This window comes from the organism of the source record quoted next, unplaced genomic scaffold (genome assembly GCF_019419815.1).
Source record: "Pyrus x bretschneideri cultivar Hongxiangsu unplaced genomic scaffold, Pyrus_bretschneideri_v1 Contig9, whole genome shotgun sequence".
NCBI lineage: Eukaryota > Viridiplantae > Streptophyta > Magnoliopsida > Rosales > Rosaceae > Pyrus > Pyrus x bretschneideri.
The window spans coordinates 5312442-5339025 of record NW_025999831.1 but is presented as its reverse complement, the minus strand read 5'-3'; the positions used below and the strand labels follow the sequence as shown (position 1 = coordinate 5339025).

The 26584-nt window shown below is 34.9% G+C and overlaps 1 protein-coding gene across 1 annotated transcript; it reads left to right on the top strand.

Annotated features, from left to right (window-relative positions):
* Positions 1-505: 505 nt before the first annotated feature.
* LOC103927748 (1-acyl-sn-glycerol-3-phosphate acyltransferase 2) lies at positions 506-7758 on the top strand. The gene is made up of 11 exons (XM_009336689.3): positions 506-829; positions 1352-1474; positions 2033-2072; positions 2195-2268; positions 2562-2621; positions 3605-3682; positions 5595-5753; positions 5955-6080; positions 6639-6731; positions 6933-7019; positions 7133-7758. Exons 1-11 carry the CDS (start codon positions 749-751, stop codon positions 7370-7372), a joined length of 1161 nt encoding a protein of 386 aa, XP_009334964.1. The 5' UTR covers positions 506-748; the 3' UTR covers positions 7373-7758.
* The last annotated feature ends 18826 nt before the right edge of the window (positions 7759-26584 follow it).

The window sequence follows — 26584 nt, the reverse complement described above, 5'->3', positions numbered from 1 at the left end:
TAAAAAACCTAAACCTTGAAGCTACTCGGACGTGAACGAAAAAGCCAAGTACAAACAAAACAGTATCCCAACATTATTTAGAAAGCCAACATATTTGGTGACGAGGCAAACCAAATTATTTGACTATTTAAGATAGCACATAAACAAATGTGGGCCACAGGACCCACCACCCCCATCAACATTGAGAGTGAAGCCAACTAACTCGTATGAAGATGCTGACAAGATGATGCGCCTTGTTATGCCAGCCCAAAGAAACGAAGGCTGTATAATTATTATTATTTTTGTTAAATAATAAATTTATTAGATTAAAATGTTAAATTAGAAAGTCGATTATCAAACAACACTGCTCTCTACCACTTTAATAGCGTAGGGGGTCACTTGCATAATTAATTAATAGTACAGTTTTCTGGCGAAACCACAAAAAAGCCCATTTCTCACGCAGTGTCCCCCTTCCCTTGAATTATATCATCAACTGCGTTTAAAGCGCGCAAGCAACCGCTCCCTCCCTCTCTCTCTCTCTCTCTCTCTTACGCGCATTTTCTCAAACACATTGCGCGCACGGTTACACCCACTACCTGAGTTCCTGAGATACTGCCTCATACCCTCGCTTGCGCTTCCAATTCGTTTGGGTTCCTGATTTAATTCAACTTTGAATTGAAATATTTCGTTTCATTTGCTCTTGGGCAATTGAAAGTTTTGGATTTTGTGGAGAAATCGATTCGATTCTCTCTGTGGGGTTTTGGGCGCCATGGCGATTGCAGCGGCAGCTGTCATCGTCCCGCTGGGCCTGCTCTTCTTCGTCTCAGGCCTCGTCATCAATCTCATTCAGGTGCAGCTTCTTCTTCTCGCTTTTTTGCTTCATGGGTTCTGGATTTCGTTTCGTTATTGCCTAGATTTGGGTTCGTTTTAGCTCAGTTTTGTGTCTTCTGCTATCGATTTCTTCAAATTCTGCGTGACTTCCACGAGGGTTTTGCTTCTTTTCGTTTTAGTTTCATGGGTTTATTGTTTATCAAGTGGGTTGTTTGGGTAAGGTATGCCTGTCAGCTTGCCTCTCAAACTAGGTTTTGTTTCTACTTTCTATTTGTGACCTGCAAGCTTTGTTTGATTGGGAAGAACGTTTCGAAAAAGAAACGAACTTTCAAACGTTTTTTTTCAATCCTATACGCCGTCAAAACCATTGAGCTCAATTCTATTATCCAAAACTGACTACAAATTTGCGATTGGTTTGCTTCGATTCTCTGTTTCTGTTCTATTATCATATCAGTTGTGTGTGTGTGTGCGCGCGCGTGTCTATGCTACAATTTTTCTTTGAGGTTTTAGTGGATTTAGCTTACTTGGTTTGTTGTTTCAGGCGATTTGCTTCATTCTTATTCGGCCACTGTCTAAGAATACATACAGAAGGATCAACAGAGTGGTGGCAGAATTGTTGTGGCTGGAACTCGTATGGCTTATTGATTGGTGGGCAGGTGTTAAGGTACTGGCTATATCCCCCATATCTTGTGATTTTGATTATTTTGATTTCTCTTACTTCCTTAAATGCAATCGATTTATTGTATGGTGAGTACTTTTAGGTGCATTCCCACATATTATGCCAGCTTCCAACAGCTTTTTTTTTCGACCAAATTTTTTCCATACAACCCTTATGAACCAATCATGGAAACAGCCTCTTTGCAAAAGCAAGGGTAAGGCTGTGTACAATAGACGTTCCCCTGACCCTAGCAAAGTGGGGAGCCTTGTTGGCTTAGGGTCACCCTTTTAACCCTTATGAACCAATGGTTAAAGTTATTGATGGGTTTGAAAGATTCACAGCAGAATTTGCTACCACAAGAAAGACGAGAAGATTAATTCTTTTGATAAGCTTGTATAAATCCCTGAAATGCGTCACAATTCCTTAAGGAAGGCTGAGTACTTTAAATCAGTAGTAATAAAGTGAAGGACATTGCTTATGACCTGGTGTAGTGTTTACTTTAAGTTTCTTGAGATTAAAATTTTGAGTCTTGAATCTTGATTTAGTTAACTGTTGCTGTTGCAGATCCAAGTGTACACAGACCCTGAAACGTTTCATTTAATGGGTAAGGAAGGATTAAACCTTCTCTTTTGTTTGATGTTTCTTTGTGTTTAGGACTATGTATGTATTGCCCTTTTCAAAATTATGCAGGATAACTTATTTAAATGCATGTTTTCTATTTTCTAGGTAAAGAACATGCACTTGTCATGTGCAATCATAGAAGTGATATTGATTGGCTTGTTGGATGGGTCCTGGCGCAGGTACAAAGTTTATGTATCATGCTTTAGTCACTGGCATGCACAAATTCATGTAACCTGACACATAATGAGTATATAATATATTCATACGTATACTAATTATAAAAATAATGCCCATACTTATTTAGTTTTTGGCTTTTTGCATATTTACATATGATAGAGGCACCAAAAACTACATTGAAGACTTATTCACATGTACTTGTAAAAGAAGTTCACTGTTTGAATTTAGGCTTTTGGTTCAATATGGAGTTGTATTCTCTTTATACTAACGATTTAAATTAAATGTACTTATGCAGCGGTCAGGTTGCCTTGGCAGTGCCTTAGCTGTAATGAAGAAATCATCAAAGCTCCTTCCGGTATGTTCCACCATAAGATGCCCTGACAGTATGTGTTGATGAAACTTTAAGGCACTAGCTGTTAAGTTCAAAATACGTGTGTTTGTGTGCGTGCATCCACATTTATGTGAATCTTTTCTTGTCAGACACTATGACAATACATTTTTGATAGAATTTGAATCAGGACCATTGATTACATTGATTCTTGCATGTATGTTTGGTTTAGATTGTAGTTTGCCAACATAAGCATCTTATATTGACTTGCCACATTGTTTTGACAAGAGGATATTTCATATATACAAGGCTCTTCCATGGAGGAATTCAAAAAGTTGGGTCCCTTATGGGGGCCCATCAGTATTGTAGTTCAGTATCTGAACTGTCTATCTTCTACAGAATTTATTTAAGAATCATCCTGTAGATCATTGAATGTGAAATGGCAACTTAGCCTAATCATTGATCATTAAGGCATCTAATCGTGATCAAATAAATAAACCAACACAATGTTTCTGGTCAGCCCCGAATGATTGTAAATGATAATTAAGTGGTTAGGTGGTTTCGATTTTGCTGATTTTGACGAAGATGATTCTTGAATGGAGACTAAAAACAACAAATTGTTCAGATTCTTGAGCAGAATCCCCTAGAAAATTGGAGGGTCTGTATATATAACATATATTTTATCAAATGGGAATAATTTAGAATCTTAACAGCTTAGATAAGATTTTAAAAATTTAGAGTTTGTGAAGCTATTGAGGCCATTAGTTATTACTGGTTAGGAGTATCAATATTTAATTTCAGATCCTATTGTAATGTTATAGATTTTTTAATTTGATTTTATCCATTATTCATGAATTAATTAGTGGTTTTGGGTTTTTTTCCGCAAACATTGTCTTGTGGCCCCATTTTCTTTATCCAGCCTACATTTCATTCAACTTAAGTGTTATCATTTGCCTTTGCTTTTGAGGGTTTACTCCTTGTCACTAAATGGAATGCCTTTATACATGCAGGTCATAGGGTGGTCAATGTGGTTTTCTGAATATCTCTTTTTGGAAAGAAGCTGGGCCAAAGATGAAAGCACTTTAAAGGTATGGGTGTGTATGTTGTATATGTACATACAACACACTATGCACAATATACACAGGCACACATAACTTTTAACTATATAATTTTCCTTCTAATGAATTTGTAATGGAGTCTCTCTTGTCATAGTCGTCTTCAATTTGATAAAAAATCTGGGCATACCGGCATAGATATACAAAATATATTCATCTATAGAAGTGAGGTTTTGTTGCCAAGCTAAAGAATCAGCTGGTTTTTAATGTTAATGGTTGCTTATGTAGTTTGATGGAAAATTTCCACCAAACCCTCTTTCAATTCTTTAATCAAATCTCTACAAGAAGGAGTTTTCACTCATCTTGCAAAAGAGGCTACCTAAAAAAACTCTCCGAGTCATGTAATCAAGGATACTTCCAGTTGTTGTGCCCGTAGGAATCAGTAACTTTCAATTCTCAAAAATCTCCTGTATAGGTTTTTGCCTTGGAGCTGAAGATGACAATCATCTTTCCGTTTTTCCTACATCCATAGCTATTTTCCAATTTCCAGTGAACTAGTTCTTTTTTCTTTTTCAGTCAACTCAGTGAGTGTCTTCTCATTTTTGAGAAAGTCCTTAACTCTAGATGAAAGTTGTGCACCTATAACAGTTTCACTTGAAGAAACAAGAGAGATTTGAAGAAATAGAGAATGCTTTAGCTTTGCTGCCAAGTTTATGTAGGACAGCAGAAGGTGAGTTGTTGCCTATGGTTTGTGGATACAGATGGTAGAAACTCTGTTAATTGGAAGATGTTTGGATAAATGAAGATTTGGAGTTGCTGTTTCTCCAAGGTAAGATGGGGAATATAATAGGACGGTGGGTGTGACCAAGGAGCATGGTGTTGTCGGAAGGATGCTTTGTGGACATGCGCTGTTCAGTCCCTCTGGTGGTGGGTGTGGTTAGAGAGGAACAAGCTAATTTTTAACAAGGAGGAGGAAGTGGGTGAAATTTGGGGTAGATTTAGACTACTTGCTTCTCTTTGGGCTGCTTCTGTCAAAAGTATTTCAAGAATATTCCTTTTAGTGCAATCCTGGATTAGCTACTTGCAACTAAAAGGAATGATCCTAAATAAAACAGAATTTTCAATAACAGGTTCATTTCTAACCTAGCTGTTGCTACCGCACCACTTAACTTTAATGCAGCCCAGAATCCTTACAACCCTTTTGGCCAACTTGAAATAATCTTATATAGAGCGACAACAAAGAAAACTAATGAAAGAAACAATATTTGGAAAACAATTTGAGTGTCTTTTATTAGTCAAACTACCCTAATACCCTAATCATGATGGTAAATCAGAATAAAGCTGTTAAGAGTTTGTAACTGAGCTTGAACAAAGATATCCCACTTTATAAAAAAGCTAGATTTCATTGTGGTGAGTTGGTGAATGAAGTGGTAGTCAATTGCTTAGAGCTGGCATGGAGCTTGGGTATTGTTGTGAGTGGTTGTGTGGTCAATGACAATGGTAGTATCAAGTTTATTGTGTGGGAGATCTTTAATGTTCTTAGGTCGAAAACAGATTTAGGTTGACTGACTAGCTTTCCTTATCTCTTGCTTTTGATGGCTTCTGTTTTGTTGTTTCTTTAATTGCGTGAAGTCCAGGGTACACGTTGTCTGCTGTGTTGTATTTTATCTCTTTTCAATGAATGTTTTGTTTCTTGTAGGAAAAAACTTTACTAATATCATATAAGTGGTCATGTGATGAAAAAATTACAGCGGGTGATACTTCAACTGACTGAACAGACAATTATTGATTTATGGAATTTAGGTGTCAGAGTTTCAAGTCTAGGGACTAATTTTGGAACAGGTTTAAAAGTTAGGGTATTGGTCAATCTATTTTGAAATGTATGTGCATGTTAATGCGTCTACTTTTGGAAGTAACCTCAAATCTTGTGGTTATTCATCTGCAGTTAGGTCTTCAACGGTTGAAGGACTACCCTCAGCCCTTTTGGTTGGCTTTGTTTGTAGAAGGAACTCGTTTTACACAGGCCAAGCTTTCAGCAGCACAAGAATATGCAGCCTCAACAGGGCTGCCTGTACCTAGAAATGTTTTGATTCCTCGTACTAAGGTAAAATTCTTATTGCATCTTCCCATAATAAGGATTCAGTAATAATTATTTTTGTGGAATGCCTTTTCCGTTCCTTGCTGGTTAAGAATTCACCATCAGTAAAAGTACAATGTTCTGGAATCCTCCTTTACTGGCCCATTATTCTCTATCACACGTGTTCTGGGCTGTCTGGCATGTCTAATAACTTCCTGTTTCTTTCAGGGTTTTGTCTCTGCAGTAAGTAATATGCACTCATTTGTTCCGGCCATATATGATATAACGGTGGCTATTCCTAAGGCTTCACCTTCACCAACAATGCTAAGACTCTTTGAGGGGCGACCTTCTGTGGTAAGCCTAAACATACTTAAGATTTTAAAGATGCTGCTTAAATAATTTATATTTATGTTGTCGGATAGCATACAGGTTTGGGCATTAAATTCCTAACTAGCGTACCAGTACTGAAATAGACTATTAAAATGCACATTTTCGTTCAATTGGATAACAATCTGGCATTTTTGTGCAAGGCATTTTAAGAAAATCCATCCAGATAGTTGTGATGTGATGTGCAATGCGAGTAGTGAAAATGCCCTTTCATTCTCTTATTCTTTGTGGTATTGGATCACTAGTTGGTATGTCATTTTTCTGATATGACATTTAGGGCGCATGCTTTTCTAATATATTTTGCGTGGGTAATAGGAAGTGCTTTATGTCATCACTGGATGTCAACTACATAATTTGAAGCTATTCTCCCATCCTGTTATAATGCTAGATTTGCATACTCCAGTCATTTGGTTTTCACTTATTTTTACTGCTAACATCATACACAATGGCAGCAGTGTTGTGCACTGTGCTGCCCATTTCATATTTGGGTTTATATAAATTTGCTTGGTTGTTACTCTCTTGCAGGTGCATGTGCACATTAAGCGGCATTTAATGAAGGAATTACCTGAAACTGATGATGCTGTTGCCCAGTGGTGTAAAGATATATTTGTGGCAAAGGTGGTTACTATATTTTATGTTGCATGAACTTGTGTTCCTCGCATTTCTGTTATCTTTTGAAAAATAAAAGGAAGAAATGAAGATGACTTTGCACAATTATTCTTGAAATAAATTGAACTCAATAATCCGGTTTTCCTTTCCAATGATTCGTGTACCAGTCTTCTAATTCTGGTATCTTCTTATTTGCCTTTTGTACTCTAGGATGCATTGTTGGATAAACATACTGCAGAGCAAACTTTTGGCGATCAAGAATTGCAAACTACTGGCCGGCCACTAAAATCTCTTTTGGTGGGATACACACTCTTACAAGTCAATATTTTTTTTATTAGCATGTATTTTCTCTCTATGTTTTACGGGAGGTGTTTTGTAATTACTGCTAATTAACTTGAATTTTCGTGTAGGTTGTTGCGTCTTGGTCATGTCTACTTATTTTGGGGGCTCTGAAGTTCCTCCATTGGTCTTCACTTCTGTCCTCGTGGAAGGGTATTGGGTTCTCAACATTGGGTTTGGGCATTGTTACCGTCCTGATGCAGTTCTTGATTCGGTTTTCTCAGTCAGAGCATTCAACCCCTGCCCCGGTGTCTCCTGCAAAGAACGTTAGCAAAGGCGAGTCTTCAGGCAAAGCAGACAAACAGCAATAGAGTACACAGTTTGATATCCAGGCCTTTTGTAAGCGGGCGAGTTGTTACTCATGTGACTCATGTGCTTTGTCACCCCTGCCTTGCCTTAGTGATGTTCCTTCACCGTGCAGTGGTGCCCCTTTGATTTTGTAAAACACGTATTATGTATGCATATCTCAATTCATTAACGGTTGGTTGATTAGGGCAATTTCTGTATAGACTCCGAAAAATTGGCTTTATCAGCAGTGCTAGGTCTAGAATACTCCTATGAAATTACACTGCCTTTCACCTTGTTTGTCATTTTAAATGTCAGAAACCCTTCAATTTATCAGCATTAGTGACCATGGTGAAGCTTGGACTTGTAATTTTATTGCATTAATAGAGTAATGTGGTCAAATTTTCAATTATTCCATGATCTAAGGTAAGTGGTAGCAAACAACATGCTCATTTACTTTCGTAAGTTCTAGCAAACCCTTATTTCTTTAGGTTAGCCCTAGATTTTCAACCATGCTAATGGAGTGGATTCGAGGAAACCAAATGGCTTCACCACCATTTACACTACGAAACACAATAACTCATATTTTCAACTTTCAGTGTTTGACAAACCAAAAAACAAAAAAAAAAAAAAAAAAACTTTCAACGTTAATGGTTATGAATTGAAACTTAAAAAACCCATCTTCTCAACTCCAATAAAAATTGGAATCAAACGAAAAAAAATTGCATAAATCAATTCATACCTAAGTTGGAGATTTAAAACTTCAAAATCACCATCCATTGATAAAAAAAAAATTAAAAATTAAAAAAAAAAAAAAAAAGAAGCTTGTTTTCTTTATAAGAGCTCTTAGGATTTTAGCTGGAATAAATGTACGATAAACATTGCGTGAAACTAAGGTTTAATTATTGCTTGTGGATTTATTGATAAATTTTAGTTTTATTGTTGATCTTGTTATATACTTGATGGTAATTATGCGATAGGATAAGAAAGACAATTCACATTTAAAATTTTAGTTGGGTGTATAAAGAAGTTATATGGGTTCAAATAAAATTTCTCTTCGGAAAAATCACACACGACACGTCATTATGCTTTTGGTTTTTCTTGGAAATTTATTGTTTGAGTGTTATTTTCTGAAACTTTGGACCTTTGTTGTGTAATTGTTGGATTTAAATATTATTGTATCAAAAGAAAAGACAAGTGTTTATCCTGAAAGCGCGTTATATATCTCTTCTATAATCCATAAGCATTTATAATTATTAGTTCAGTATGTTTGGCCGTGAGCCTTTAAAGTCTGACAAAACTTTAGACCCAACTAGAAAATATGCCTGCGCTTTGTTGCGGGACTTGAATGCATCACCATGAACTGCATGAATAAGACACATTTTACCTAAATAAATTCTACACAATCATGAATGAACAGAAGGATAGATGAGTGAATGAGGTTGATAAGATAAACAACTTCATTTTTATATACATTCAACTTAGCTGACATGAAAAGACGTTGTAAAATTAACAGGACGAAATTGAACGTTCCTAATTACAAAAGATGTGGTTGCAAACAATGTTCTGTTTCCCTAATAAACAGAAGAAATAGAAGCAACATGCAGTTGACACAAATCTTGCCTCTACAATCAAGGTGGCAAAATATATGTCCTATAGGCTAGGCACCTGTTTTAGTAGTCAACAAAAAAACATAAAAAGTGTTCCGTTCTTGTTCTAGCATCTAAGTTTTCAAGCACAAACATTCAAAGAAAAAAAAACATGCAGGACACCTGTTTCCATAAGAAACAGAAGTAACATGCAATCCACACATTTTGTCCTTGCAGTTAAGATGAAAAAATATATGTCTTGCAGGCCAGATACCTGTTTCAGCAGTTAACAAAAAATATAAAAATGTTTCGTTCTTGTTCAAGCAACTAAGTTTTCAAGCAAAAATGTTGAAAACCAAAAACATGCAGAACGCCTGCAGTAGTCGATCATGGAGACTGTGGTGTTCACTTTTTTTGATAGTGGACATCTTCCACACTATAGCAAAAACATAAATCATAGTTTAACAAACACTACTATGATGGATGTTATGTAGGCGTGTGCGCGAAAAACAAATTGTAATTTACCTATCTTTGGCTTTTTGGTTTGAGATTTTGTTCTGAGAGTGTGGCTATCGGCACTTTGTCGGTTGGTTCAATTTTAGGGACAACCAAATTGTGGAATTCTCTAACAATTCTAGCAGAATTGGTTGTCTCTATTTGGTCGTTGTGAGGTTTTTTGCTATGAATCAAGGCACAAATTTATAAGGTTAGAGAGAAATGAGATAGCCATGAAAAAGAGTGCGAAAAAGTGGTGCGAAGGTTTTTCATGAGCAGCAAAACATATTCATATACCCAAGAAAAACATGTTTCTTAAGATTTACACAAGAGAACATTAATCGAGAGGAAAAACTTTACTTGTCATATTTGTCCGCTTGATCAGGAAACAACGTTGCCTTTGAAGTCTTGGTGGGTGCAGCTGATTGAGGTTGTTGATCTAGTAGTTGGGAAGGCGTCAATAGGGCAGGGGTCGCTTCAGTCATAATTTGTTTTCCTGCGGTGGCAACAGGTGTTTATGGTTTGACTAAGGCAATCGTTGGGCTTAAGAGTGGTGGTCTTGGAGTAGTCCATGAACGATGAAGTCCATCTTCCCAAAGTCACTGTTTTGATTTCCAAAAGAGTGCTAAAATTTTTTTCTTGCCGACCAAATTTTCTAGAGTTCACAGCACCATGAAAGGATCCTCATATCCGTCCTCTATTACCAGAGTATGGCAAGAAACACGAAGTATTTTTTCAGCATGTCTTCCTATCATGAGGAAGTTATCATATCTTCCACAAAAAGATCAATTTTGAACCTATGCAAGATGAGGATATTTTGTTGTTAGGCAACCATTACTACTAATACCAATCTTGTGAGCAATCTAGAAAATGCAGTAGAACCACCATAATGCAGGGCATGCATGAATAAAATCGATACAAAGACACAAATTATTTAGATATAATTCACTTCACATCAACATATTGTGCATAATGAAAAGCGTATATTTGAAAGTTTGAGAGGCTCTAAAGGTGTGCACTGCATGTTTAATTTCAAACTAATAAACACGTGTAAATATGAATTACCACGACTAAAAGACATAAAATTAGGATGAGTACAACCAAAAGACACACAAAACATATTGTTCTAGGCTACAACTCTTAATCGGAATGAATTTAAAATAATATCTCATGATCGCCCTGTTTAGAACTACAACTCTTAAGCAGAAAGTGAGAACCAAAGAGGAATTCTCCAAATGATTGTCAAAACATCTTTTTATAGGCTTATGAAATGAGTCCATAAATGTGTGAAATCATGCCTAAGATAATAGCATTTGAAATTATTCCTAAGATAATAGTGACATCCTCAAATTTATTAGCACAATGTTTCTGAAGCTAACAAGCAAGGCCTAGGATGCAACCACAGGGGCATACTTTGCATACATGAAGGACCATTTATGTATTATCGTTGTGGTTGTTCTCGAAACTCTTTAGTTTTTTCTTTAAAGGTGGGGAAAACAGTATAGGTGTAGACTATCCCAACACATCATAGCAGGAACATTTACAATAATATTACTAATATACCCCCAAGGGTAATGATTGGGGAGACCACCCTAATTTGTCGTAATCGTAGGAAAATAAAAAAGGATTCAGCAACTTAATATAACCATTAGATGTAAAATAGGTGCAAAAGAATATTATCATGGTTCCTGTTATCTATTTATGAAACCGTGTTCATTGCACTCAAACAATTTGTGGAAGTTCACTACCATTTTTCTGAAAATATTTCTAGTTCGTTGAGAGAGCCCAGCTGTCAACAACACTTATTAAAGCACTTCGGGGAGGATGAGAGAGTTCACTACCAGAAAAACCTAATGAAAACACCAACCAACCAAAACAACTGACCTCCGAACAACGATTTGGAAAATTGAGAACGCAACAAAGAAGGGAAGCAACCAACAAAAAAACATATAAAATGCCTAACAACACGTGATAAAGAATTAAGAAAACTGGGTTAAACCAGACTCACTGAGGCAACAAGAGACCTTCAAACAATAACATAATTGCACAAACAAAATTAAAACCAAAAAAAAAAAAAAAAAGAAAGAAACTATCAGACCTCTTGACAATCAGAAGTCACATAGACAACCAAGAATGAGAAACAAAGCATAGAGGAAACAAATAACATAAGCCAAAAAAACCAAACAATCAATTAAAAAAAATCATAAAACCGTGCTGTCTAAAACGGAAAACATGGGGAAACAATCAAAGTTCAAGACATACCAAAGCCTTGATTCAAACGCAATTGGCTCAGAACCCTTAGTTTAAATGTAGCAGCAAGAGCATATTACGATGTTGTGATGAGAGTCCTATCTAAACTGCAAAAAATAGTGAGATTCATAGTAAGAATTCGAAGCGCAAACAAGCGGACACAATAAAAGTAACTCAAACTGTGACAGTGCAATGAACTCAATCTGTGACAATGCACCAAACATGTTAGGTTTTGGCTCATCAATTAGTGTTCTTTTCTGTTTATGATTGTTTTAGGAAATAAAGGGTGCACTAATTCTTCTCCTAAAAGGGCTAGAAAAGAACCTTAGTTTCCTTATTCAATTTAGATTAAAAATCCTAGAAGTTTATTTGGAATTGGAAGGGAAGTCTAATTTCCGATTCCACTTAGAATAGGAATTATAATCTATAAAGGACATGTAAATTGCACCCTAGACCTGGCATTCGTGTCATACCCGATAGCTTAACGGGTCGTGTCGTGTAATACCCGTTAAAGTAAACAGGTAATATGACCCCGACTCGAAATCAACCTGTTAATATTATCAGGTAATATGACCCGACCCATTACCTGTTAAGAAAAATATATTTTAAATCAATAAAAATGAAAATGAAAAACATAATTTGACCCCAAAAAATGTAAAACATAATACTAAATCAGTATATACATACTAAATTTCAAAGTTGACCTGTGACATCCCACATCGCCCAAGGGTGTGATCCTTATATGTATTCCCATCCTTACCTAGCACGAGGCTTTTTGGGAGCTCACTGGCTTCGAGTTCCGTAGGAACTCCGAAGTTAAGCGAGAAGGGGGCTAGAGCAATCCCATGATGGGTGACCCACAGGGAAGTTGCTCGTGAGTTCTCAAAAACAAAACCGTGAGGGAATGGTAAGCCCAAAGCGGATTTTATCGTGCTATGGTGGTGGAGCAGGCCTGGGAAGTGATCTGTCCCGGGCCGGGATGTTACATGACCCCTTCATGAAAGTTGTAAAACTTTTCATTATGAGTGATTACATTTTTCACACTTCTACAATAATTATTATAAATTTTGCACTCAAATAAAAAACACTGTTCATGAGATTCGGAGGGTTTTAAAAATTTAAATGATTATGTAACCATTGTCTAAGCGTTGAGGATGCAATTATGAACGTTTATTATACTTTCACATCTTTCAAACTTATACATTAATGATTATGAATTTTGTTTATTTTGAACTCCCTTAAAAATACTATTCATGAGAATTTGTATGGTTTTAAAAATTCAACGATCATATACCAATCCTTAAAGCGTAGAGGATGCGACTACGACTACGAGCATTTGCATATTTTTTCATATTTTTCGCACATGTAAATTAATTATTATATATTTTTTTAATGTGTTTGGTATTTTTAAATTACTTGATATTTTTATTTTTAATGTGTTTTAAGATTTTTAATCTCAATCTTTGCCTATCATATGCTATAAAAATAAATAAAACTTAAATTTTAAAATTTATATAGAATAATAATTAATAAACTATATATACATATTCATTATATCTATTGTATTTTATAGTAAGTTTTTTTTAGTAGTTTAAAAAATTAAAATCATCAAAATAACTTTTTTCTTATCGTGTTGAAACAAGTTACTAGTGTGTCACTCTTGTATAAACCTGTTAAGGACCCATTATTAACGGGTTATTATCGTGTACCCGAAATCCGTTATTTGCCAGGTCTATTGCACCCTATACCTATAAATAGGGTGCGGCAAGGCTTAAAACAGTGTGGGAAAATCTGTGACTGCCGAAAGAAGAGAGAGAGATTAGTTCTAGGGTTTGCAAAAGAATTGTATACTCTATTATTAATTGAAGAAGCCATGATTTCTCTACCCAGGGAAATCACAACTGGACGAAGGCAAAAGTTCTGCCGAACCAATACGAGTCTTATGTGTTTTCTAGTTTTCTCTATTTTGCTAAGTTTTAGTCTATGGACGATTACATCAAAGAATAAGATCCAGAGGGAGTAAGAATATTAACAAAACAAAAGGTAAGTTTCATAACATTAATTTTCACTTCGTCCCCTACATTTGACCAAAGAACTTGACACTTCCCATCTAAGCAGCTAATAACGGGAAGGTCTGATTTCTCATTATGACCTTTTTTGTATTCCACTTTTCCATCTGAGGCAATAGATAATCTAAAAAAAAAAATAATTGAGATCTTCCAACGAATATAAATACGTGCTAAAACCAAAAATCTCTAGCACTCATCCCCACCCATAAAATCACTACATTCAAACATTTCATAACGAAAGGAAGGGGGAAGGCAGATCAAAGCACCGTGAACGAAGAGATGAAGCGAGAGGCAACAAAGGTAAACCTCACATGTTAAATGACAAAGACACTTTAGGCAGAGCATTGCATTAACAGATTTTATCAACCAATCAAAGCAAGGAGCTTAAAATGCCAAATCCCTTTTAAAAAAATATATAAATAAATCCTAAATCCTGTTTAATCAAAATTTAGGCAGAGTAAGGAGCTTAAAGAGGTTTGTTTGGCTAATCAAACTTTAGGCAGAGCATCACTCACATAGGTCAAACGTATACGAAAAAGCCTAAATCCCATTTAAAAATACACCAAAATTGAAATAATTTCATTCAATTCTAAAAATAAAAGCCAAAATAGCAAGCATTAATTAAAGAGAATTCAAATTTGTATAAACTCAAGAATTTAAAACTTCAAATCTGGCATGTCTTGCAAAAAAGTACAACCAAGATTTGGCAACCTTGGCCTATCAAAAAAAAAAAAGCAAAGACCAATCCAAAAAGGAGTTCAAAAGTTTAGAATAGGCGGGTCAAGCGTCTAGATGCATTTGCATGTCCCCCTCTGAAATTTTCCAAACCAAAAAACACATTAAGGCCAGATACGCAACTCTACAGTACAAATTCTAAGGGTGCCACTTCAACTGAAATAATTTCTAGATACAATGAGAAAATAAATTATGGTAACTCATCATGACAAAATAAACCACGTGATTCGAATTAATTTATCAGCAATCTAAGCTCTAAAATGATAAAAGTGACGAAATATACCTATCACCTTGCTTGCCGTGATCTATGACATCCAAGTTCCACTACGTAACCCTCTGGATAGCTGCGTAACTTCTGGAAGCAAAAGCCCTGAGAAGGTTTAGAGCTTTGGTCAGAGAAGCAAAACCAAAAACATCTATTTACACAACCACGCACACACACACAGACACACATGCCCATCACATAAATGGAATCTAGGTAAAACCAAAATACATTAAAAATCCTCATTAGTTAAACTGCAATCTAAATCGATTAAGTGCTCAAGATAAACGCACAAATTTCCAAACAAAGCAAAGAAATTGAAATTGTGTCATGAAAACTAACTAATGAATCATATTGAGATATCTTTACTTGGTGCTTGGCAATGCTCTAACCTGTTATGGGTTTTTAAATTATTATATCCAGGTACAATGATGGGGATCCACTGCCAGCTGACGACCAGTTGTTTATACTTGATAATGTTCTCAATTACCATCTGGATAAAGCTGTTAAAATGCGTTCTGAAATCGGTCATCTCACAGTATGTTTATCTACCCAGTTCTTGCTTAACTGCATTTTATATAGAATTATGTTTAAGTGCACTTTTGATGCATTATGCTTAGAATTTGTGACTGATTTCATTGTTATATTGGTTATTCTAATGTTCATTCATTGTAGGGCAGCAAGGAAACATTAAAATAGTAATGAAGCTCAAAATATTCCCTAAACACCAAAACCCACAGCACATGCCCTCTACCCAACAAAGATACATTAAAAACAACAATTGCAGGATCTATAAGGACTATGTGAACTACAGCGATTAAAGGGGCCGGAAAAACGCTAATGTAGATAAACAAAAGAAAGTGCACATTAAAGAGCACCAAAAAGCCGAACACTTTCAAGGCTGTCAAACAAATTTGAGTTCAAGGGTTTGAACCCATTGATCTAACTACAAACATACAGAGGACAGAAGAAAAAAATGCAAAGAAGAAAATCCAAAAATAAGAATGCCCCCATGATTATTTTTTTTCATTTATTTCTCACAAACCAATCACATATTTAAAATCCAGGCATGAAAGCTTTAGAAAGATAAATAAAAAATCCATATAACTAAATAGGCTTTGAATATGCAATCAGGGCACATAATTATATACCTAAAAACAACAATGAACCAGCTTCTTCCTCTCACAACCTGAGTTTCTGAAATTTCCAAGGAAAATAAATCCATTAGCAATTTAGAGAAATTCGAGGACCAAATCTGATTAAATTCTTGTTAAATGAGCAAAGCTACCCCAATTAAATGAGAAACGAAAACATTTTGAATCTAAGAAATAGAAGAATGATCACACTAAGACTCCCAAGATGACTATATTCAAACATTTTAGAGACAAAAGGTGCTCAAAAGTTTAGAATGACCAAGTTTAGGCCCCGTAATAAGATATAATAGTTAAAAAGTCATATGCATGAGTTCCAATTGTCAAGTAGTTCAATGCTAAACAGGTCTTCCGTTTAAATGAAGTTGCCACCTTTTTCTTATTACATGGTATGGTGGTTCATGTGAAACCTAATTTTATTTTCTTGTGAAAATTCCAGTCTAGCACATGCAAGTTTAAAATGTTGGATAAATCCATGTTTAGTAAGAATGGCTGAACCAATTAAGGCATGGATTTTGCATTGGATATTACTTGCATCCCTCTGTGGAGGATTCACGTATCCTCCTATTTGCGAATATCGTATCTTGACCGAATGAAATTATTTATGAAAATCGTTCTATTTATCAATGATTGTCCAGAGATATAATCATACCAAACAGAAAGACTCAATCCATTGCTAACATCATCAACCATAATTTCCTACCAAAAAGAACTTAGCCCAATAGATTTCTTGGGAAACGATTCATAGTCGCTGCGAACTATGGACTACGCAACCGAAACAGAACCAGATCAAATAAGAGCACTTTGAGTAAAGAAAACAAAGTGAAATCCATTTTTCATGCAAAGAATTTCTTCGCTCTCCGCTCAACACTTTTGATACGTTTGATTTAAAATAGGTTCTGGAATCGGTCATCTCACAGGGTATTCTAACTCTTTTTTTCATTCATTTCACACAAGCCAATCATACGTTTAAAATAAAGCTTGAATAATAACAGGGTACATAATTATATACCCAAAAATACCAAGGAACCAACTTCTTCCTCCAACAATCAAAATTCCTGAAATTCCAAAACATAGCAAATGCATTAGCAATATCATGATGTTTCTTTGCTTTATTTAGTCTAAAGATTATAATGATGTGCATATATATGGAGTAAAGAAGTGGTGCAATCTTTCAACCTCATTTCTAGAAAACTACCAAAGAAACAATGAGATAAAGAGAACCAAGTTTTTTTTTTCTTTTTTTTTTTGTGTATTCGAATGATATTTTAGCCTAATTTAAACTACGCGAAAAAAGATTTTGAACTTGGTTCAGTGGCCGAAAAGAATTTGTGCCTCCAAATACTAACCTAGAATTTAAAATTACCATTTTGTGCCATTAGGATGTGAAAACTCAAGCCGCAGGTGGCAGCAATGGTACCAAATTATAATTCTAAATCTAGTAATAGAAACGTGTTCAAAAAAAAAAAAAAAAAAAAAAAAAAAAAAATCTAGTAATAGAAACCGGTTGATAATTAACCCAGAATATAACGTCCAAAGAAGTTAGAGCAAAAATCACCTCAAATCTTTGCTTCTCTTGTACTTTGGTAATGTGCGGTTGATTTCTAAACAGTAGATGAAGTCCTGAAAACCGAAGAATGAAAAACGTTCCTTCAGTTAACCAAAAAGCACTCATAAATGGAGTAAGACATGTAACCAAAAAATAAATCTTGGAAAGCAGACATAAACAAACTTCAATCACAATTACTTTAATACATTTGGATACCAAGGAAAATTAAATTTATTCAATTTTGATATAAAGAAAATTAACTAATGCAGGAAGAACATTTGTGCCTTAATGGCTTGAGAAGTACTCAAAACAAACATTGTGATGTGCAACAAAGGAAATTATCATGCTCTCCAACCTAATGCAGGAAGAACATTTGAATTCTTGTATGATATCCATGTTTTGCACAATTAAATATTTATATACCAATTGAGAATAACAATTTAAAGCCCCTTCTCCCCCACTTGAAAAATTCACCTAAAAACTACATTAACCACCACAGTTTAAGAATCCAAACATACCCCAAACTAACAACATACACATCACACACATTGAGAGACATATTTTTGAGACAAACCAACTAAAAATTTCAAAGAAACCAAGTAAATTTTTCAGAGTTTAAAAACAGAAAACCATTAGAATCTTTAGAGAAACCAACTAAAATTGCAATTTGAAAACAAATCCGTTGAATTTTAGCAGCCTTCCTGCATATATTGGCTTTTTCAGCCATGAACGAAGAAAAGATAATATAGTTGTAAACCTTAGACTCCAATCAGGTCAAGTGTGAGATTTCAAACATGGAGATTTACTTCATGTTTAAAAACTGCTAAATACATTGCTAACTGTTAAGAACATGAACTACAAATGTGGAAAGTAAAAAGCCTTGCAGATAAGTTTAAACGATCAACTCTCAACCTATTATTGTTACTGTTTTTGAGCTGAATGTTCGCATTAAAAGAGATTATAAGTGCGTGCGCTCTTAAATCACCCAACACCATGTATTAATCAAGTAATTTATAACTAAAGATCAAGATATGCAACACCAAACTGCAATTGGATGCCAATCACAAAATGCAAAAAAAAAAAAAAAAAAAAAAAAAAGAAAAAAAATTTGTAATCTAACCATCCCTACACTATCAGTTTGGAGAAGGATCAGAATTTCTCCTCCAAGTTTTCATTTTATTTCAATTGTCCATCGGAGTTTCATTCAAAGAATGATTAAATAAAGACAATGGCATGCCAAAGATTAAATATCCTAATTTCAAACTTCAGTAATTCATAATTGCATAGCTCTGTTTCGTTTTTTGTTTTTTTCTTCCAAAGACCAGACTAAGAGAACGGTCAACACCAACATCCTATTCGAGCAGCTGTTAGCACCTGACCCGCTACTTTGGCGAGCCACCAATCCGCCACACCATCATGTCTCATTCCTTCTCTACCACTCACTATTTCTCTCACCTTTCTCTCACACTACGCTCGGTGCACAGAAACACCAAGGCAACCATTGCCGGCCTTTTTCACGGTCAACCATGTGACAACGAAACGACAACAATTAGGTATGGTTTGGGATTGAGGTGATTTTAAAAAAAGTTGGAATGAAAAAAAGCTAGAGTAAAATTTGTGTTTGGTAACTCAGCTTATTTTCAAAGTCACCATCATTTTAAAAGCTGAAAAGTGGCAAAAAGCTGAAGCAGCAAAATGCAGCTTCTCAAAACCAGTTTTTTTTTTTTTTTTTCAAGAAGTGGGTGAACAGTAGAATTTAATGAAACTTTCACAATCTCATAAATACCCTCCTCCATTTCTCCTTCTTGTTGCGCAAAGCTCTTCATGAGTCTCTGTCTCTCTCTCTCTCTCTTCTTTCTCTCTCTAGAACCAGAAGCTCCGAGTCTTTCAGGTTCGTTTTGGCTTCGGATCGGGTCCTGCATTTGTATAAATCGAAACCGTTTGATCAGCGCTGTAAGGGATTCGGATTTCAACGATCGAATTCGCTTTTTGTCTGATTGGATGGTCTAATTGGGGTTGAAGATGAACCCGATGTGCTGCATTGCGCCAGTTTCGGTCGATCGGGACCGGGGCACCCTGGTGGCAGCGAAAATGAAGAATTTTGATATGGGTTTTTTCACAAAAAAAAAAAAAAAAAAAAAAAGAAAAAAAGAAAAAAAAAAAAAAGTGATTTGAGCTTTTCAGAGAGAAAGGATTTGGATGGAGTGCTTGCAGTTGTATCATTGAAGAAGAAGACCAGAGGATAATGGAATGGAATAAAAAATGGCAAAGTGGATCAAAATATTGTAAGAATAATGACTAGATAATGCTGGAATGAAAAAAAAAATGGCAATAGTGGATTAAAAATTGTAAAGAAAATTAACCTATATTTGTTAAGAAAATTAAATTAATAGCACATCTAGTATTATACCCTTTTTGGTCATTTCACACAGTCACAGCTGTTTTACCTAAAAGTTTACCAAACACTATCATACTTTTTTTTTTTTTTTTTTTTTTTTTCCAAAAGTACTTTTACAAAAAAGTTTACCAAACACTCTGTTGCTTTATTTCACAGCTGCTTATTCTCGCAGCACAGCAGAAGTAGCTTTTTTTAAAGCACAACAATACCAAACTAGCCCTTAATCTTGCCGCCTAGGTGAATTTCATCATCCCTGAACCCACCTCTGCCCTCAACCCTCCTAATTTCAATTCTTGTATTTCTTGTATGATATCCATGTTTTGCACATTTAAATAAGGGAGTCATTAAAACTCAAAGTTTTCAAGCCCTTTTCATTAGTTTTCCTTTTAAATAATTATATACCAATTGAGAATAACAATTTAAAGCCCCCACCCACCCCTTCTTCCCCACTTGAAAAATTCACCTAAAAACCACATTAACCACCACAGTTTAAGAATCCAGACATAGCCCCAAACTAACAACACATAGCACACACATTGAGAGACATATTTTTGACAGAAACCAACAAAAAATTTCAAAGAAACCAACTAAATTTTTCAGAGTTAAAAAACAGAAAACCATTAGAATCTTTAGAGAAACCAACTAAAATTGCAATTTGAAAACAAATCTGCTGAATTTCAGCAGCCCTGCTGCATATATTGGCTTTTTTAGCAACGAAACTACATAAACGAAGAAAATACCAGTGAATAACAGAAATGCACTAAAATATAAGTACACAAACATAATCCTAACACGATCAGATCATCGTCAACAAAAAGATCCATTACTAAAAACAGAAGTGCACTAAGAAGGTGTAAAAAAGAGTAATGACGAAACATCGTTCTTAAAACTAATGATTTCATTCATTAGTCACACATACACAAATTGGTGCACAGAGATTTACCAACACTGCTGCTATAAAACCCATTCATAAAGATTTACGAAACCATTCACAATCATTCACTGTTGTATCAACAATAAAAATTGAAGAGAAATTTTTTCTCATGACTAAAAGAGATGATAGTGCAAGGGTTAGGATGAACCTGCTACTATCAATTACACATTCCAGTGGATGAGGCTCTCTGTTTCTCAAAACGTCCATATGGTTGAGCTGCAAGGATACATCACATATAAAAAATTAGAGAGAATAAGAGTTTGTATTCGAACACAGTAAAGAGATTTGTATTATAAATTACTTTGTCCATCACCTAACAAAATTAAGAATGGATAGACAAATACCTCAGTAATGGTCTGTTTGGTGCCTGCCATGTGAATCCATGCTTTGATCTGTATGCTTGTGTTTGATCTACATGCATGTCAAGAATCAAATAAAAAAGTGCATCACAAAAATACAGAAGTAACCAAGAAATGGAAAAACAATCTAGCAACAGAGGGATATTCAAATGATGTGAAGTGGACAAGGAACCTGAATTTGATTTGTTGAGAAGCAAACAATAGGAAAGTAAGAAGAAACACAGAAATGAGCACAGTGCAACTCCTTAATTTATAAAGATAGAAACCTCACCCTAGCAGTGAACTAAACAGCCTAAACTCCCTAATTTAAAAACAATAAACTTAAAAAGGAGTCTAAATTTGATTTTCCCATAAGCAAAGGACATAAAAAAAAAAAAAGCACAAATATCAACATAGTACAGCCCCCTAATTTACAAGGATTAAGAGCTAACCCTAATAGTTAACTAAACAATATAAAAATATGTATGACAACTTTAATGAAGGAAAAAAATATCTATAACAATTTTAATAAAGGGAATGGCAAATCAAATAGTGAACATCAAATTAAAAACAATAAACTTAAAACTAGTTTTTAAGCCCCAATGGCAATTTTGTAAATAAAGTAAAATTTGGCTAAAGTCACCTAGTGGCAATTTTCTAAGAGCAGTTCCACCGTGGGCTATTGCTCGGTGGACTGGCTTTGGAACAGGGCCAGATAGCTCGATGGAACTGGTATAGCGTGTGCTGGCAAGGGAGCCCGAGTAGGCTCGAGGGACATGCCTGGCATGAGTTGCTAGCCCGAGAGCCCGAAGGCGACCTGATGCAAGCGTCAGGTGCGTGTATTCCAACACAAAATCAGCGTTGGGGCCCGCGACGCTTTTTCTACAATGTTATTGTTGGGGAGGCCACGTGGCTTCCCCACGTCTGTTGGATTTCAATGGCTATATTTTATGGACCGTTGGATTTCCAAAGGTAAAAAAAAATAAAAAACCTTATTTAATTTTAGCCGTTGGATCTAAGATCAATGGTCCATGTTATTAGGCTTTGTAAATTAAAAAAAAAAGAAAGTTTAAAATTCTGAAATGTTACCGTTGTGCCACGTGACACAATCTAGAGTGTTGAAATTCAAATTTTTTTTAATCCAACGGCAGAAATTAATTAGGTGAATAAAAATTAAAAAAAAATGTACAAAATTAATAAAAATCCGAAAAAAAAATTTTGAAAAATTACAAAAAAAAATTTTACTTTTCTATAAATACCTTCTCATTATCTTCTACCTTACTCCAAATAAAATTACACAAACATACCAAATAATAAAAAAATCACTAAATGAACTAAAAAAAGGCACCAAATAAAATTAAATAAACATGAGGCACAACAGCATTGGATAAAAATGTTATCGAAATCCATCACCAATAATTGTATTTTTGGATAATGACACGTGTCGCAACGATAACGATTAAAAATCTTATTCGAAACGAAATTACAAATTAAATTATTTTGTATTATTTTATAAATAAACAAGATACTATTATTTTATTGCCTATTGCCATGGCTATTCAAGTGTAGGGATGAAGATGCAAAAGGCAGTTACTGTTCATTAAGGGCAGTTACTGTTCACTGGGTAGATTAAATAGTGAATAGCCCTGGGGGGCCTTTCCCACGGTGGAACTGCTCTAAATAAACTGAAATTCATTTGTACAGTGCAATTTCTCCCCCTCCTTTAGACTAAAGTAATTTAAAAAAAAATTACAACTTGTGCACTAGCAATGAACTATTCGAGCACTATAAAATTTTACTAAAACACTACATATATACTAAGTAAGAACTTTCAAATGACACCGTAGTGTAGCAAAGTTTTATCGTGAATTCCTGACAAATTTAGCTAAATTTCTTGAAACTTAAAGGTATGTTTGAGGAACTTCTAAATTCCAAGGTAGTAATGAAGAAATGGATTACAAAAAGTTAGATGGGAGGGATTAGAAATGCACCACATGAGCATTGTCAAAGGCATATGTGATAGGGATTTGCAAATGACTACTTACAATGAGCCATTTACAAATTCTTACATTCCTTTGCAATGCTCATGTAGTGCATTTTCTTATTCCTTCTAACCTTTTGTGATCCAAATCTTCTTCATTGAACCTAAATGCATTGGAATTTAGAAGTCTATCACCCGGAACATGTGTTTGCTTCAAAAGGACCACTAAATAAGAATGACTGAATTCAAATTATGTAAGAAACCGAGTTTCCCTGACAATTAGTGTTAGTAACAATTCGAGATAGGGATTCGAATATGGGGAGCACATCAACTCCAGCTAATATGACTATTCTCACGTATGCAAACTAAACTACTATACATATAAAAAATAAGGCTCTATTGCCTCTACCTAACTTCTTTACCGTATATCAAAAAAATCTGTACTTGGCATTTCAATGTAGCATCTGATTGAGTGTACCTATGTCGAAAGCGCTTATGTTAGTAGTACAACAAAATTTCCTCCAAAAGCAGTTGATGTTAGGTGCTTCTTTAAAAAAAACATTATAAATTCCTCTATAACACATAACAATTTCCAATTATCTCTATCAAACACTGTTAAAAGCACTTCTGATTATTAAAAAGAGCTTTTAGTCTTACTAAAAGTATGTCAAACAATCTCTTAGAATTCAAGACTAACCAACATATTGCAACTCCTCGAACCTCGGTTGAAACAAAAATATGAAACTGCATTTCTCAAAAGGATCTACAAAAGAAAGTTTATTACAATGACTACTCATTTAACATGTCAATGCAAAAGATTTGTTGTTGGCACTGCAAAGACCATTCTAATTACCGATTAATAAATGAGCCATTCATCTATGCCCGTTGATATGTCAATGTACTCGTCGTCTTTTGCTTGGTAAAATATCCAAGCCTTGAGTTTCCAGTGGGGCTTTGTACAAGTCCACCAATTCAGGGATTGGGCCAGGAATTTCAAAATCCACGGGTGAACTTATCACTTCCTCATCAATTTTCGATGTCAATACCTTCGGCTTGGGGCTGCTCTGTCTTTCCGTGGTTGAACTTATCGCTTCTTCGGGTACGTCAAAATTATACAGGTCCACCAGGTCAGGGATAGGGCCAGGAATTTCAAAATTTATGGGTAGCTCATCTTCCTCCGGCACATCTTGGAAGAAATTAGATTCAAAATTTATGATGTCAGATTCTCTAATAGTTTGGTTGGTCTCATTGAGGAATTCTTCTGTTTGGACGCTTGTATACGGGATTAGACGCATCCCGGCGGGGTCAATTTGAGGTGGGTCGGACCAAATACAAGGGGGTTTGTTGTTTTGTGAGAAGTACCGTATGGACTTCTGATCCAATGCGCCGGACGCAAGAATTTCTTCAGCCTCTTTTGTGATATTCAGTTTTTTGCCATGGTTGGTGAGGGAGTTTACTGTATAGCTCATTGACTTCCTTTTCAAGTACACACTTTGGAAATTGATGTAGTCCATCTGGTACAAACAAATTAATAGAAATTTATGAGCAAATTTCAATAAAATGTGATATCAATAGCACATTTTCAAGTTAGGAGGAAACTACTAGTGATTTGATGAACTCAATAAGATGGATTAAGATTTAGAGCACTAGAAAATCTAGATTGAAAGAAAAGGATTAAGAAAAAATTTAAAACTATTGAGTCTTGAAACGTGCGTTGGTGCTCAAACAGGGAGAGGTTCTTTCTTACCAACTATTTCATAGAACTAGTGGCGTTACTGGCTAATCAACGCTTACCATGTGTTTAAAAAGTATATCAATTGTCCAATAAAAGTTTGACATGCGGTGAAATAGCTGCTAGAGAGAACCTCTCGTAAACAGTGATTTAAAATGATTGGTTGCATGAAAGATAATTTAAGAGGTGGGACATATCCCAATCTTAAAAGATCTGTATTAAATCACGGATGCAGTTTTGCTCATTGCCTTCAAGTGGTGGTAACACTCACCATCCTATTTATCATCGTTAGATGAGTTTACATTTTAAGATCTGTGTCCATCAACTACACAAATTTTGAAATTTAAACTCATCTAATGTGATAAATAAGGTGGTGAGGAAAAATATTCCCACTAAATCACTAATTTTATCTTCTCAAACATCCGAAATTGTAGATCTCCCTGTAAAAATGTAAAATTAAAAAAAAAAAAGAAAAAAAAAATGTTCTGTTGAAAAACATAAACTAAAATTTATTTATTATGTTTATTGTAATACAAATTATAATCCAAAAGCTGGATTAAGGTTATTTAATACTATGGTCTAGTTTTTTTTTTCTTTCTTTCCTCCTCTTTTTAAATGGGAAACAACTGGTGGCAAGCCATTATTATTCACCCATTTCAGGCCCAAAGAGGCTTTGGGAAATTTCACCTTGTTCGTGGTCATAGTCAAGTAGACTCATAACCCGGGACCTCTTTACTTGTAAGTAAGAGATCTTATATTCAATTCTCACTAAAGGCGAATTTGAACCACATTATTGCTAGCTCATTGTGAGGCTAACTCACTCTCTCCCCTTTAGTGAATATAATATTGTTTGTAAAAGAAAAAGAAAATAAAAACAGCTGCATTTAGGTTTAGGACAAGTACCTGTGATCTGCAGACCCTCAATCTTTCTACCGACAACAAAGTAGTGCTCGAATGCGTATCTTCAATTCCACACCTACTCTTTTTTCTCGTCATAATTTGTGATGTGCAACGCTTGCTCATCTTTTTCGACATGACTTGTGGTTTGCAATCCCTTACACCATACAAGGAAGATAGTGTAGATCTCAAATCTACGTCTTTGGATTCCCAGCTACTCATCTTTCTTGGCGTAATTTGAATAGAGCAATAACGTTAATAAATTCGATATTATTAATTATTAGAGAAAATAAGAATAGATGAGAATTGAAATCAGTGCATAAAGATAATTGTTTTAAACAACCAGGGACGGATAGGGGAGAGCTTAAATATATGTTTCATTCCCACACCTACTCCTTTGCTTTGTAATCTGTGATGTGAAATCTCTCAGCTTTCCAATGAGGACAAAGTGCTCAGATCTTTGTCTTAAATTTCAATGCTCCTTTTCATTGTCACCAATCAAGCGAAGCTTTCTTACCTTAAAGACTTTATTTTCATGCAACACTTGTCTTTGTGTACGCTTGGACTTTCCAATTAATTTTTTTAATAAATATCTAAGTGCATTTGAATATACTTTTAAAATAGTTGAAAGCATTTAAAAAGAAAAAAAAAAGTTTTTGGATTTCAAAAGTAATTAAAGTGCTTACTATAATAAGCACCAATTATGTATTTATTGTAAAAAAAATATTTTAACATTTTTTGAGGATTCACTTGCATTTTAACAAATGATCAATTTCAAAAAATATTTTCACCAAAAATATTTTTAACCATTTTAAAAGTACTTCCGATTGACATGTAAATTTGATTAGACAAAGATAA